General features: G+C 52.4%; 1 protein-coding gene across 1 annotated transcript in view; it reads right to left on the bottom strand.

Moving 5' to 3' along the window:
- TMEM266 (transmembrane protein 266) overlaps positions 1-15,811 on the bottom strand; it is a 127,054-nt gene that overhangs the window by 20,980 nt on the left and 90,263 nt on the right. The window contains exons 6-8 of the mRNA XM_018066093.1: positions 11,538-11,594; positions 10,175-10,313; positions 6,729-6,844 (exon numbers count right to left, since the gene is read on the bottom strand). Of these exons, the coding sequence (XP_017921582.1) occupies positions 6,729-6,844; positions 10,175-10,313; positions 11,538-11,594 (312 nt within the window). The remainder of the gene's footprint in view (positions 1-6,728; positions 6,845-10,174; positions 10,314-11,537; positions 11,595-15,811) is intronic.

Genomic DNA, 15,811 nt, shown 5'->3' with positions numbered 1-15,811 from the left:
ACACGACTGAGTGACTGAACTGAACTGAAGGCACGACCAGAAAGTCTAATATGCAATTAGAGTTCCAGAGGAGAAAAAGGACAAGATGAGGCCGAAGCAATAAATAAAGAGATCATGGAGGGACTTCCCTGGTGGTCCAGTGGCTAAGACTCCGCACTCCCGATGCAGGGGGCCTGGGTTCAATCTTTGGTCAGGGAACTAGAGCCCACATGCCACAACTCAAATCCCCACGTGCTGCAGTTAAGATCAGGCACAGGCAAATAAACAAACATTAAAAAGGAGAAGAAATGAAAGGTTTGCCCAAACCTTTGCAAATCTAAGGAAAAACACCAACCCATAAATTCAAGGAACTCAGAAGAATCTCAAGGAAGATAAACACAAAAACCCCAATGCCCTTCAGTCAAACTGCAGGTAAGGAGAAACACCCGTAGCACGTGGGCCCGGGCCTCTGGGAGAGGATGCACGTGGCGGCTTTGAAGACAAAATGAAGCAAATTTCCCACTGGCAAGCTGGTCCAGTGGGGAAAAAAGGACCATTGTGTGACTTAGGAAGAATGAAAGTGCAGTCACCGCCCTTCTTAATGCACATCATGAGCTAAGTATTTCTAATCAGAGGACCTGACCAAATCAGCTGGGATCCACAGGGAAGCCCTCAGTGTGCATTATTGGAGTGAGTCAGGCCCCTTCCATTGGGCTGGGTTTTTAATGCATGCCCAGGCGGGGCCAGACCCCCGGGGCAGCAGGGCGGGCACGCCCAGCCCATCTCTGCCTTTAATGGTCTGGTTTGTGGAGTACAACTGACATGGCCTTGGCCTGATCAATGCACACTTTGGCCAGAAGCTCGATGGTATCTAATGCAATAGCAATAATTTTCTTCCATCCTATTAGGGCTGTCTGCACAGACTGCCCTGCCTTCAGACCCATCTGCTATTGGGATGGCATCCAATGTTTATTTCCATTAGTTTCACCATTGTTGGTAACAATAAAACTCAGGAGACAGTTGCAAACTAATGATTTAGGAGCAGGGTGATGCTGAATCCCACCTTGGCCCCTTTCCATCCACTGTGAAGATGACTGGTAGTTGGCCATAAATTTAAATTATGGCAAAAGGATAACATAAGTTATTCCTCTGATGGCTAATTTTATCAGCTAAATAGGCTTGTCATTAAAGCTATCGGCTGTTTTACAAATCACTTCCCATGTTTGAAAAAAAAACAACTTTCCTTCTCATGGTTGGAGATCTTGAATAATCCAGGTAACAAAGACTATTGTGCTGAGCTGGGGGGCTTTGGCCTCTATAAGAAAAGAGGGGGCTTCTCTAGAATGAGCCAGCCACAAACGCCACCCCAAGAACGAGGAGAACCTCTTTCCTGCTACTCTGAACCTGCTGGCCTCAAAGGACAGGGGCGTGGCCTCTGCACCCTTCCCCTGCTTCCATCGGGAACGCCTGTTCCTTGGGGTCCAGATTATCACCCTGTTTCTTCAGGAGACGGGGGACCTGCATCATCCAGGGAGGACTGATCGTTGTGACTGCCCCTCCTGCTATTGGGAAGGGGGGAGCGGAGCTAGGGAACACTGTGGGCCTACTAGGCGGCTACGCAGGTGACTGTTTTTAGTAGGCGCACCGTCTACTGTTGTTGGGGCCTGGTGCCTTAGGTATGAATGTGTAACTGAGTCCACCATCAAATGGGGGCAGAAGCAAGGTCACCAGGTCACCAGCACAAAGGTTACTGCTTTCAGGCCCAGGCAGTAAAACTGTCTATGCACCGTTCGCTACCCTCCCTTTCTTATCCCCTGGCTAAAGGGAGAAAACTCCAGACACTCAGAATAAGCAGCAGCCATGACATGGAAGAGCCTGGAGGCCAGAGTGACTCTGACACAGTGGCCCTGTACCCCCACCCCCCTCAATGTCACTGCACTGGGCTGCAGTGGGGCAGGGGGGCGGGCGGGACAGGTACGCTCCTCCTTAGGCCACTGGATGTCTGGATCTATGTGATGGAGCAGATGGTGTCACTCATTCTAACAGACTTGTACAGATGCCCTGTTTGTGGTGTAGGAAAATGCACACGGAGCCCAGAGTTCCATCCCGGCCCTTCCTTCCAGGACAAACAGCGAGACCCTGGGCGAGCCGCAGTCTGTCTCAGCCTCAGTCTTTCCATCTATAAAAGGATTAATAATACCAAGCCTGCCAACTCTGACCATCAAAGTCAAGATGAGCTAAAACACGTGGCAGTGCATTTGTAAACAGTCACCACTGTAAATGATTCAGTGCTGGTTTTATTCTCTCTCCCTCACATTTACTGAGAGACTTCAGTGGACCAGACTTTCTGTATTACTTGAATTAATCTGAACTTCACAGCATCCTTGTGATGTAAGCCTTGTTTCCTCCATTTTTCCAGTGAGGATCCTGAGGTCCAGGGGTGAAGGGGGTGATCCATGTAGCCGAGGTCAGAATTCCTCTTGCTGACTCCCTGGGTGAGAGGATGGCCCCCCACCCCGCAAGCTGCCCTCACACAGGACTCTTCTTTCAGAGCCTGCCGCTTGCCCCAGGTCTGAGGCTGTCCTAAGGGGCTCACTGAGTTCCACTGGCTGCCTTGCAGGCTGAGCCCCAAGTCACCCTAGACTGAGCCCCACCTCCTTGGGTCTCTTGCCAGTGATCTCAGGGTGGATGGTGCTGAGGAAGTAGAACTTAGCTCAACCCACGGGGCCCAGCAGGGAAGAGAGACAAACTTCCATGGGGCTCTGAGCTGGATCGTATTATTGGGGGCCAAAAGTTGTTGCAAGGCTTAGAACGCAAAGAGCGGGTACAATGGGGACTTCAAACTTTGTTTTGGAATTAGAGCAAGGGGCCAGGCAAGGATACACTAAAACCTCAGAGGTGGTTTCATATGACAAATGGGAAGAAAATATCATTGCACTGATTTAACCCCTGCTTCGAAAATACCTTTGATTTCTGAAGCAGCCATTTACAGAGACGGACAAAAAGTGCACACCATCTCTCCGAAGGATGGTCACTACCACCCCTCCTCTGGAATCCATTGGTGTACAGATTGGTGTAACAAAGTTCTGGGTGGACGTACAGGCAGACAGCAGAATCCACAGAGAGAGTGAAAGAAGAGCAAATGGGAATGACCTTCCAACCAAAGGACTGTTGAATGCAGGGGTCTGAGGGGACATGCTTCCATCACAGTAATGAGCCGTCTGGAGGAAAACTGCAGAAGCCAGCTGAGGCTGGAGAAAGGTGAGGCCGGCCAACAGAGTGCAGCCCTGCCGCTGCCCGCCGCTCGGCCCCTCTGGGCTCCTTGTAGGAATCTGCTAAAGGGGAGGTAGCCCAGTGGCCTGGAGAGACGTGGGACTGAGGGCAGCTCTGAATCCTGTCTCGCTGAGAAGACCAGAGGGCCAGTGTGGTCCAGGGGGCAAGGACTGGAATGGCCATTAGACGCCCCTCTTCCATCCTCATCCCCCACTGGCCTCAGATTCTCCCGTCTGCCAAACCCAGGGGCCCCTCGTCTGTAACACAAGGAGGTTCCAGGCCACCTGGGGTGTGGCCACGTGGTAAGAAATCGGCTGCCACGTGGCACAGAAGATAAAACGTACAAGCTGTTCATGTAAGGAGCTGGCAAACCACGTCACCCAGAGTCTCCACAGGGTCCCCGGAAGAAGCAGTTTAAGCTTTCTTAAAAAGTGAAGATGAATTTTAAAAAGAGTCACTTGACCCGTGAGAGTCCTGACACACCCAACCTCAGCCAGGGGCTCAGGGTGAACACCCACGGTGCCGTCCGAGTGACAGTGTCACCTTTGATATGACGGGAGGAGAGCGGCACAGGATCTCTGCAGTCTCCCTCCCAGACTCCCAGGACTCCAGTCGAATCATGAGGAAAACACGAGTCAAAACCCAACAGAGAGACATGCTATAAAGTGCCTGACCAACTCTCCCAAACTGTGAAGGCCCCCACAATCAAGAGAGGTCTGAGGGACTTCCAGAGCCAAGGGGAGCCCCAGGAGACATGATGACTCACTGCCATATGGTATATACTGGACGGGATCCTGGAACAGATCAAGGGCATTCGATAAAAACTGAATCTGAACGCTGTGCGGACCTTGATAATAACGCATCAAAGTTGGTGCGTTAACTGTGGCACACGCGTGGTGTTGAGGTAAGATGTCCACAGGGGGAAATGGGGTAGACCAAGCGCATGTGGGGACTCAGCTACCGTCACGGTTGTCCTATAAGTCTACAACTGTCCTGAAAAATAAGAGCTGGCAAACAGTTATACAAATACATGCCAGGGAGAGAGCAAGGTGAATGCAAAGTGATGCCACACATTTCACTGGAACTTTGGATAAATTTCAGTTTCTTAGGTAGAATACACGAATTTAGTTTGGAAATTGCTTCACTGAACCCTAAGAATTCCAGCCGGGAAAGAGAGTTTGTGACCAAGATGAACCAGGATGGGGCGGGGTGGGGGTGGGGACAGCAGCGAGAGACTTTTTTGGACGCTGTTAGGGGAGCTGAGGGGAGCCAGGTCTGTGCCCACAAAAGAAGGGCTGTCCTCAGGCCGTGATTTTAAATCACCCTGGTGCTCACCCTGATCAAGGTTTTAACCAAGCCCTGAGAAGTGACCTGGGTAGAAAAATGTCATGGAACAAGACCCTAAGCAAGGTGGGCTGGGGAAGAAGGGCATTCAGTTAGGACACCTGGATCTACTCCTGGCTCTAAAAGCCCTCACTTAGCTGTGTGCTCTTGGGCAAGTCACCACTCCTCAATTTTCTTACCTGTAAAATGGGTGTGTCAGGGGAAATAGGGGTTAGTTCTCATAGAGTCACTATTTATCAGGTGCTGGGCTTTAAGCTAAACAATCCCACAGCCATCCTTCCCGGATTTTATTACTAGCCCCATTTTTCAGATTAGGAAAACCAAGGTCCACAGAGGTTTTGGACACTGTCCAAAACCACAAGTAGCCAAGCTGGCTTTGCACTCAGGTCTGTCCGTAACAACTTAACTATTCCAAGCACTTTCCTCTCAAAGGATCTGGCCACCCCTGATATCCCATGAGCCAGCACTCACATTTCTTTAAAGGCATTTGTTGCCCAGTCAAGTCTCAAGCCTGGTCTTACAATCCGGTTGAAAATGAAGTGTCTGTCTGCCCCACCCTGTGGAGCGGGCAGGGCCGAGCTCTGGGAGAGTGGAGAACTCAGTCACGGCTCTAGCCAGCCCCTCCCGCCCTCCTGGCAGCCCCCTGGGATTCCAGCCCGTCTGGCCCTTTTTTGCTGTCTTAACTCAGATGACAGGCTTCAGGTGTTTTTTAAATTAAAACGGTTTGTTTCTGTTCATCTCTTTTCCAGATGTCACTACCTAGAGGGAATCTGTCTTTATTTATGGGCTCTTTCCTGCACGGAGTCCAAGGGAGTCTCCCTCTGGCCCAGACCCCCGGGAAGGAGGCCACATGGAGCGGGTGATGTGAACCAGGACAGCAGGAACACAGGGTCCCCGGGGGCTCAGGATGGGGTCGCGGTGGAAAGCAGGGGAGGTGGGCTGCCGCCAGGGCTTCCCCTGGCCACGCGGCACATGGGCTGTTAACGTGAGGCTCGTGGGGCCAGCTCGCTCTCTGCGGCCTGGGAGGCCATGCATTTATGAAGAGCAGATGCAGGGCTTTCATGAGGCCAAGTGTGGCTGAGCAGGGCATTCGTTTTCCTATCAGACAGCAGACGACGCTGCCGGACCATGCTCTGGCCAGGTCCTGGATGAGGCTCAAGGTGTCATCTCCCTGACCCCAGACCCTGCTCCCCTTGGTGGTTCTACAGCCTCTTCCAGGCTTCATTCCCATCTCCACTCCTGCCTCTCCCATCCGTCCTCCAATGGTGGCAAGGAAGATCCACCAAAAATTCAAATCTGGGGACTTCCCTGGTGATCCAGTGGCTAAGACTGTGCTCCCAGGGCAGGCTAGGTGGCTCTGATCCCCGGTCAGGGAGCTAGACCCCGCACGCCACGACCAAGACCAGGCACGGCCAAAGTAAAACTAAGCTTCACACCTGCGCAGATCCCCCTGCCGCTGCTGCTAACACCCCAGGTTTCTTCCCTCTCATCAGGATGGAAGCCAAACTACCTCTGGTTAGCCGTGCAGAGGACAGGGGGTGGAGGGGAAGCGATGGGCCTTGAGTGGGGCCTAGAATCCTAGGCAGACCCTCTTCCAGGCCCAGCTGCCCATCCCCAGCCCACCTACCCCCCTCAGCACAGCCTCACAGGCCCCCTCCCTGTCTCTGAGTCTTTTTCTTGGTTCCCAGAGGGCAGAGGGCACTGCTGATGCCTCTCTGGTGGGTCTGGGGGTCCTGGGTGGCAGCTGGCCCACCGCGATGCCTGGCAAGCTCTGTACACAGAATCTGACTCCCCTTACCTTCAGAGACCACGGTGCCCTGAAGACCCTGATAACTGAGAAGGTGACTCAGCTGGCTCAGGCTGGAGAGCTGACTGGTCACCACAGCAAGATGAAAAGAAGCCTGGCCTGAGAATTGGGGCCGAGTCCAGGCCTGGCTGGGCACAAGTGACCTTAGAGACACGTCTCCTGACTCTGGGCCTTGGGCTCCCCATGTGTCTGTGAAGGGGCCGGAGGAGCTCGCTGACCACAGGGCCCCTGCAGCTCTGACACCCTGGATGGGGGGGCTTTAGGCACCACTAGTGTTCTCTGCCCAGGATGGACCCGGGCAGAACTGAGAGTGGCCACGCGTTACCCCTTGCTCTTGACAGATCTGCGTCAGTCTCTCCAGCTGCTCGTCTTGGATGGCCTTGGCCTTCTCATACTGCTGGATGACCATCTCCATCTCCACCTTCACCGGCAGGACGTAGGCTGCAAGACAGAGACAGCCCCATGAAGAGCTTGGCAGTGGCAGGGCTGGGAGGGGAAGGGGCAGTCCCAGCGTCCAGCTAGCAGCAGGTTCAGGCCCAGGTGTGGTTCCCAGAAGATCCAGCAGTGCAATGGCAGGCGTGGTACCTAGGTACCAACAGCACCCAGAAAGTATAAGAGGGCTAGAACCCTAAGCCATTGTGACCGAGATACCCGTTTTCCTCCTTTTCCATAGTGACATTCTGCATACGTGCTCAGTTGCTCAGTTGTGTCTGACTCTTCACAACCCCAGGAATGCAGCCCACCAGGCTCCTCTGTCCATGGGATTTTCTGTAATTCTGGCTGTGTGCATGGCTGCTTGGTATGAGGACTATATTTTCCAGTCTCCTTTGCAGCTGTGACCAGCCATGAGACTACATCCTGGACAATGGGATATAAGCGCAGGTGTCATGAAGCAGCTTCCAGAAGCCTTTCTTAGAAGGCAGCTGGGGTTGATGAGGAAGTGGAGATATTCGAACCTTCCCACACTGCCGGTGGGAATGTAAAATGGGGCAGCTGCTCTGGAAAACAGCAGTTCTTCAGAATATTCAACAAAGAGTGACCACATGGCCCAGTAATTCCATCCCTAGGAATCTAAGAAAAATGAAAACATATGTCCACACAAAATCTCAAACCTAAGTGTCCATAGCAGCCCAAAGTGGAAACAGCCTAAATGTCCATCAGCTGACAGACGGACAAATAAAATGTGGTACGTCTGTGCAATGGAGCACTTCAGCTCAGTTCAGTGGCTCAGCCGTGTCCGACTCTTTGCGACCCCATGGACTGCAGCACGCCAGGCTTCCCTGTCCATCACCAACTCCTGGAGCTTACTCAAACTCACATCCATCGAGTCAGTGATGCCATCCAACCATCTCATCCTCTGTCGTCCCCTTCTCCTCTCACCTTCATTCTTTCCCAGCATCAGGGTCTTTTCAAATGAGTCAGTTCTTGGCATCAGGTGGCCAAAGTATTGGAGTTTTAGCTTCAGCATCAGTCCTTCCAAAGAATATTCAGGACTGATTTTCTTTAGGATGGACTCGTTGGATGTCCTTGCAGTCCAAGGGACTCTCAAGAGTCTTCTCCAAGATCACAGTTCAAAAGCATCAATTCTTTGGTGCTCAGCTTTCTTTATAGTCCAACTCTCACATCTATACATGACTACCGGAAAAACCATAGCTTTGACTAGATGGACCTTTGTTGGCAAAGCAGTGTCTCTGCTTTATAATACACTGTCCAGGTTGGTCATAGCTTTTCTTTCAAGGAGCAAGCATCTTTTAATTTCATGGCTGCAGTCACCATTTCACAAGAAAAAGGAATGAAGTCCTGATGCATGCTTGGGCTTCCCGAGTGGTGCTAGTGGTAAAGAACCCACCTGCCAATGCAGGAAACAAGAGAGATGTGGGTTTAATCCCTGGGTCAGGAAGATCCCCTGGAGAAGGAAATGGCAACCCACTTCAGTATTCTTGCCTGGAGAATCCCATGGACAGAGGAGCCTGGCGGGCTATAGTCCATGGGGCCACAAAAGAGTCAGACATGACTGAAGCAACTTAGCACGCATGTACACATGCTACAACATGGATCAATCTTGAAAACATTAAGCGAAAGAAGGCAGATACAATAGACCACATATCATATTATTTCATTTAAATGAAATGCTCAGAAGAAACAAATCTATAGAGATGGAAAGTAGATTAGTAATTGCTTAAGGCTGGAGGAGAATGGGGAGTGAGGCTAATGGGTTCTTCTTGAAGTGATTTTTTAAGTGCTCCAAACTTAAATTTTGGTGATGTTTGCACAATTCTATGAATGTACTAAAAACCACTGAGTTGTGCCTTTAAAATGGGTGAGTCTTATGGTATGTAACTGCATCTCAGTAAAGCTGTATAAAAAGAAAAGGCAGCTGGGGCTTTCCTTTTGACTCTTTATCTTATTCCTTTCTTCCACCTTTCTATTGGCTGGAATGAGGATGTGATAGCAGGCACGGATACAGCCATCTTGGACCGTGGGGGTGACTTTGGAAATTAGGCTACGTGCAGCAAAGCAACAAAATAGGAGGAACCTATTTTGGATGCTCCTTACTGACCCTGGACTGCCTACCTGCAGCCTCTCATGTGAGAGGAACAGGCTTCTATTTTAAGTCACTGCTATTCTGAATCTAGTTACTCACAGTCAATCCTACTTATAAATGAAACACATTGAGACCCAGAGGAGAGCCCCTGGACTCTGGGTTGGAGAACCTGGAGCGTTCCCAGCCAGTGGCAGCCCCACAGACCCCTCCTCTGGCAGTTCTCTGGGCTCTTGGGAAGTCTCAGGGTCAACTCTTGACCTGACCTTGGCCTCTGCCTTTCACACTCTTCTCACACCTCTCAGAACCCAGCCCTTCCAGACCCTTCAGAAACCTCGGTCACATGCCTCTTTTGCCACTACGTTCTAGAACTCTCCACGTCTCAATTCTCCAAGTTCCTTTCCACCCACAGCATCCCAACCTCCAGATGTTCTCTGGCTGCTGTAGGAATCATGCAGATGAGAGAAGTCAGAATTTTTCTGTTTGCTTCCAAACTCGAGGACAGCCCATGAGTCCCTGAGACCTGTCTCCAGGCCCCAGAGACTGCCCCAAGTGGGCCCACTGTCCCCGGGGTCTCTGCCAAAGCCAGTTCACACCCAGAGTGAGAGTGGCAACCAACCCCCATCCATTCACACAGCGCATCCCGATCATGATGCTCCCAGTGACTCAGCAACCCCTGATGTGTCAGGACAAAGGGGAACAGCTGGGAAGAGCATTCACAACGGGGGCTGTCAGGATGCATCGGTGTGAGGGTATCCAGCTGTGCACAGCTGGCAGAGAGGAGCCAGAAGGCGTTGTTCATGCCCTGGAGGGAGCGGATGTTCTCAGGGACAGAGCCGAGAGCAGAGCCTGTGCGGATGGGGGAGGCTGAACGTCTAAGGGAGCACTAGTAGGCCTCGGGCGTCCTGCCTCCACTTGCAGCTCAAGGCTGCTTTGCTGTGTGACCCTCCTCCCTCGGGGCCTGAGCCTTCCCACCTGTGAAATGAGAGGATGGATGAGACGACCCACCAGCACCTTCCCAGAGTGGACCTTCCGAAGCTGGACCCGATCACATCCCGGTTTGATGAGAACCCTGGATTAGGGGCTCCCTGAGCAGATGTCAAGCCCCACAGTATTCACAGGGTGGGACGTAGGGGTGGGAACCAAGGAAAGGCTGCCCCGACAAGGGTGAGACCCCAGAAGCTGTGCCGCCCTTCCCGCCTCCAGCTCAGCCCCTTTGGGTCACTCACCATCAATCACCCTCTTCACCCGCCAGATCCGGAACATAATGATGAGGCTGATGGCATCCCAAGGGCTCCGGGGCCCATTGGCCACAGTGGACGCCACCATCGGGGCCAAGGACAGGATGATCACTGCCCCGTCAAACACCTGTGAGAGGAGGTGGATGTCAGCATCCTGGGCCACCTTCCTGAACGTCCTGGAACCAGTGACCAGGTCAGGCAAGGCAGCTGGCACTGGCCAACGATGCCCTGCAGCCCCCTCTGAAGGTCACCGCCCATCCCTGGCTACCTCTCCTGACCCTCCCTAGTCTTTAGGGGCCTCTCCCTGCTGGACATGCTCCTGAGCACTGTCTCTCCTCCCAGTGACCTCAGTCCATTGCCAGCCTTGGTTCAGGCTGCTTCGGACTACTCCAAGCTTCTTTTTCAGCATCTGCCTCCAGCATCTTGTCTCTTCTTGCGACAGGCTTGCCTCCATGTCACAGGGTTCCTGCACTGGCCTCTCTGAACCTCTCAGTGGCAGCAGGGGCTGAAGGAAGGCCCCTTCCCCTTGGGAAGCCCAGAGCCTGCATCTTCTTCATCCAGGGCTGGTGCTGAGTCTCTAACTCTGCCTGTAGACAGAGTTCGGAGAGGAGGGGACCCCCGCCTAAGCTTCAGCTCTGGGCCCTGCCCTGCCATCGGCCTGTTTCAGCGTGGCCTTGGTCTGAAACTTCCACAGGCCAGGCCTCACTGCTCCCAGCATTTGACCCAAAGAGGCTAAAAAGTGTGTGTTGGTGGGGGGTGAGGAAGGAATGGGCAGCAGACACTGACCTCCTTGCCTTGTCCTGTGCGCACCAAACTCGAAGGACAGCCAGCCTTCCCAGCACCCCCCCCCCACCCATCACACCTCACCTCCTTTTCACACGAAACAGAGCAATTGGTTTGCTCTGCAGAAACCCAGGCTGAGAAGCACATCTAGGGTCCCCTCACTCTGCTCTCCAACCACGGGACGATTTTAAAGAGTACATTGGTTTTCAAACACATTTCAGAAGTTTTCCAAAATGATTCAAGCATAACTTTTTAAATTTTGCAGAACTTCAAGGAGATATTTTAGACCATATTCTTTCGCTGGACGATTTTCTCAGTCGTCTCCCCTCCCCACCTGCCCAATGGCACAGCTGGACAGACTCGTGTGTCCAGTGTGGGAGGCAGCTGGCCTTTGCTGATGGCTCCCACCCTGGGACGGATAGGACAGTGACAGTTTCCAGCTTCCAGGATGGCTGGCTCGGGGGTGCGAGGGACACTCCAGCCTCCAGGATGGCTGGCTCGGGGGTGCGAGGGACACTTCAGCTTCCAGGATGGCTGGCTCGGGGGGTGCGAGGGACACGGTCTTTACCTCTATCTTGTTTTCAATGTAATCCCAGATCCCGAGCACCACAATCCGAAGAACAGTCTGGGGAGAGGAAGTGAGAAAAGAGGCCGTGGTTACTGCTCTTCCTACCTGCTTCCACCAGCAAAGACTCCAGAGCTGAGAGTCCAAGGCTCTGCTTCCTGGGGAAGAGCCTTCCCCTAAGGGTATCTTGGTTCGTGTGCCCTCCCCAGCCCTGCCTTGAATGATGCAGCTCAGGTCTGCGTTAGCACTGGCGCCAGCCCCTGGCTCAGCACCTTCAGTGCACCCACTGAACACAGATACACTCTGAATCCTTGGAATGGACGCTCAGAACTCTGCCTCCCTCTCCAGCCATCTCTTGCACTCCTGGCATGACACAAAGCACTTGAGAACCTACAAGCATGCAATTCTTTCTCCTTTACCTTGTCTTCTCATATGGCAAAGGCTGCTCCCCCACCCCCAATCTCTCTTCTCACAGCCACCCAGAAAAAGACTACATTTCCCAGCCTTCTTTGCATCTGGAGCAGCCAAGTGAGCAAGTTCTGGCCAATGGCTTATGAGCAGAGAAGCTCTGTGAGAGAAGCTCACCTCTCGGTTGTGAGCTTTAGGGGATTAGTCTCTTCCTCCTCCTTCCTTCTTCCCAAAGACTAGAATGTGGGCGTGTGAGTGTGGTGGGGAGGTGTGTTCAATTAGGCACTGCTGGGTCCCCATCAGCCCCACATCACCAAGTGAGCCTAAAGAGCTGGTCCCACCTGTCCTTCCCTGAGAGAGAAATGAATCCCATCTTGTTTAAGCCCCTGTGTTTTTGGTTTTCTTGTTGGAGCATCTTGGCCTGTGTGCTAACCAGCAGGGCCTCTTTCCCTTTCTCTACTTGGAAAGGCTTTCTTCTTCAGAAAGTGAAATTTGCTCAGTCCTGTCTGACTCTTTGACACCCCATGGACTATACAGTCCATGGAATTCTCCAGGCCAGAATACTGGAGTGGGTAGCCTTTCCCTTCTCCAGGGGGTCTTCCCAACCACTCAAACATCACCTCCATGAAGCTCCTCTACCTTCTCCAGGCTTGATGCCTCTTTCCTGGGTGTCCCTATAGTCCTCGGAAACATCAATTGCTGCTGTCCCCTCCCCCGGCACTTCATCTTACCTTGTGGCGACTGCCTGCCTGATGCCCCAATTAAGGATGAGGAGACACTGTCTGATTTCTCTCCTTTATCCCATGGAGTGACACTGAGTGATTACCCATGTGAGTGATGAATAAATGCATGACTGACTGATTCCTTAAAACCCTCCATAACTCATTTCAATGCGTCTGCCTTCTGGGGTGGTTTCCTCACCAAGAATACCTTTTTCTCCAAAGAAGATACTTAGAACCTGGTCTTGTATGACCCTGGTATAATTGTCTTAGGTCCTTCCCTGAACCAAGGTGAGAAGTTCATGGCAATTCCCTCCAGGTGGGGTCCGTTCTCCCACACGCCTATAGGATTGGGTTGGCCAAAAAGTTTGTTCAGAAAACCCACCTGAATTTTTTTTTTTGCCAGCCCAATACAAGGTCAGCCACCTGAACTTGGCAAAAGCTGCAGAAAGCCTAGGGATCTCTATGCATACTTAGGCCACAAAAACGACTGGCTGCTAAAGTTTACCCCTTCCTCATGAAGGACTGTCCCGATTTCCAGGAGGGGATGAGGAGGGATGCTGGTGGCGGCCTGTTATGTCACCATGTTTGAGAACACAGAGGGACACACATAGCCTGAGTCCCTTCCATGCCGTTCCCCGATCTCTCACTTAACTGCACCGCAGCTCTGAGTGGGTGCAGAGGGAACTGGGTTGGTGGTCTGGTATCTTGAGGTCACAGCTCAGTAATAGGCTGGCTGTGTGGCAAAGTCAAATCCCCTCTCTGGGCCTGTTTCCTCTTCCACTGGAGAGATGGGTTAGAAGATACACATCTTCCAGTTCCGTATGAGGCTAACGTTTGCCATCTGGGATGTATCAGTAGGTTGCAAATCCTGGGCTGGCCCTCCTCACACGTGACTCCCACTTTACAGAAGGGGAAGCTGATGCTCAGAGAGGTTAAGGAAGCTGCCCAAAGTCACTCAGGCATTGGGCAGTGAGTCGGCATCTGGACCCAGAGGTCGTTGACTCTGCGTCGTACACCCAGGCTGCATTAGAACACCAGACTGTCCCAGTGTCTTCTGTTCACGCCCTCGAATTGGGCTGACTTTGAAACTCAGCATTTGTCTCCTCTGAAAGGATACACCAGCCCACATCCACCCCAAACACACAATTCTGAGGCTCCCAAAGCAGAAAGTCCTGGCTAGCACAGAGGGGAACAGGGTCTGGTCCAAATGTGATTTCTCCTTCTGCCGCTCCTTCTGAGATTGTGGTAAAACACACACACACACACACACACACACACACTTTAGACTCTGTGGCATAAAGTACATTCACATTATTGTGCAACCTCCACCATCATCCACCTCCGGAACTTTTTCATCTCCCCGCACTGAAACTCTTGTGCCCATTACATACTAATTCCCCATCTCCCCGCTCCTGCAGCCCCTGGAAACCACTATTCCACTTTCCCTTCTCGGTTTGACTACTCTCAGAACCTCATTAAAAGGGAATCATCCTGCTTCTTTATAAACAAAGCAGCACTTACTGAAAAGTCAGTGGCCCTGGATGGGGAGTGAGGGGGAGGAGGTGGAGGAGGAAGGGAGCTGGCCAGGCTGAGACTCAGCCAGGAACCTGCAGAGGGGAGGGGCAGGCAGCATACACGCAGCCTCTGTGGTCTAGGAAGGGATGGAGGCTTGATGAGCTCCTGGGCCAAAGTGGTGCCAGGAAGGCAAGCAGAACAGCAGAAGCACCTGCCTCCTGCCTGCCTTCCTTGCTGGCCCATCCACATAGACCGCCACCCTCCCTGCCCACCAAGGGAGCCTTTTCTTTCTAGCCCAGCCCATTCAAACAGAACAGCTAAAAGCAGCTGTGGGGAAATGGCCTGGAACTGGTGGCTCTGAGTCAGGGTCAAAGCTGGAATGAGAACCCAGCTCTGAAACCCCCCACCCAGGGGCTTTTCCCCTGTAGCATCCTTTGCAGGTATCAAGCCATGCTGCCCTCCCACCTCACAGTCCCCACCATGGGTCTCGTCCCAGTCGACTAACCCATTGATAGCTAGTGTTCCTCAAAGTGCTGGCAAGGACCCTCTACTTCAGCAACATCTGGGTTGTTATTTGTTGTTCAGTTGCTAAGTCGCGTCTGACTCTTTATGACCCCGTGGACTGCAGCTCGCCAGGCTTCCCTGTGCTTCACTATCGCCCGGAGTTTGCTCAGACTTATGTCCAGTGAGTCAAAGATGCTATCTAACAATCTCATGCTCTGTTGCCCCCTTCTCCTCCTACCCTCAATCTTTTCCAGCACCAGGTTCTTTTCCAATGAGTCGGCTCTTTACATCAGGTGGCCAAAGTATTGGAGCTTTAATTTCAGCATCAGTCCTTCATTTGTTTAAAATGAAGATTCCTGGACTCTCATGGAGATCCAGGATGTCAGGACCTCTGGGTGAAGGGCCCTGGAATTTGCCTTTTAAACAAACTCCCCTGGGGTCCCAAAAGAATAGCGGGGATGTATGAGGTGACAATGCCCTGGGTGAAACCAGGGAGGCCACATGCCCAGACGCAACAAGAATAAAGAGAGTTCGATTAGGAATCAAAGGTCAGGGCCCCTTTCTGGTTCTGACTAACCCCTACTAACCATGGGACATTGTCCGAAGCCACCCATCCCCCACCCCAAGACCCTCAGCCTTGTGATCCTGCCCCCAAGCGCTGCAAAGGTCTCTAAGGCAGGGAGGGACTGAGGGACCTGTACCCTCAATTCCAGCTGCCTCTGTCCCTCCTGGGACTAAGAGTTTTCAGTCTCCTTCATTCCAGTCTCACCTTCCAGAGATGAGGTTGCTCTGATGTTCAAGATAGGCTTGGCAAAACCTACAGGATGTCACCATTTATCGTTTACTATAAGCCAAGGTCTTCTGCCATTTTACAGATACAGAAACTGAGGCTGAGAGGGGCAGGTAAGCCTTCTGGCTCCCAGGCCCCTCTTCCTTCCTACCCCAGGGCCCTCATCTTTTCCCCTGGGAAGCTCTGCTCTCAGGAGGGACGCCCTCCCTTCTCCCCAGGGAAGGGGCTCAGGCTTCAGGGAGCACGAGGGTGGGTGGGAAGACCTGACCGTTGCACCTGCAAAGAGTCGGAAATGTGTTAGCAACTGAACAGCAACAACAACAACCCCTTCTCTAGGC

The sequence above is a fragment of the Capra hircus genome, chromosome 21 (assembly GCF_001704415.2).
Source record: "Capra hircus breed San Clemente chromosome 21, ASM170441v1, whole genome shotgun sequence".
Taxonomy (NCBI): Eukaryota; Metazoa; Chordata; class Mammalia; order Artiodactyla; family Bovidae; genus Capra; species Capra hircus.
Note: the sequence above shows the minus strand (reverse complement) of the source record. Positions and strands in the feature narration are given on the sequence as shown.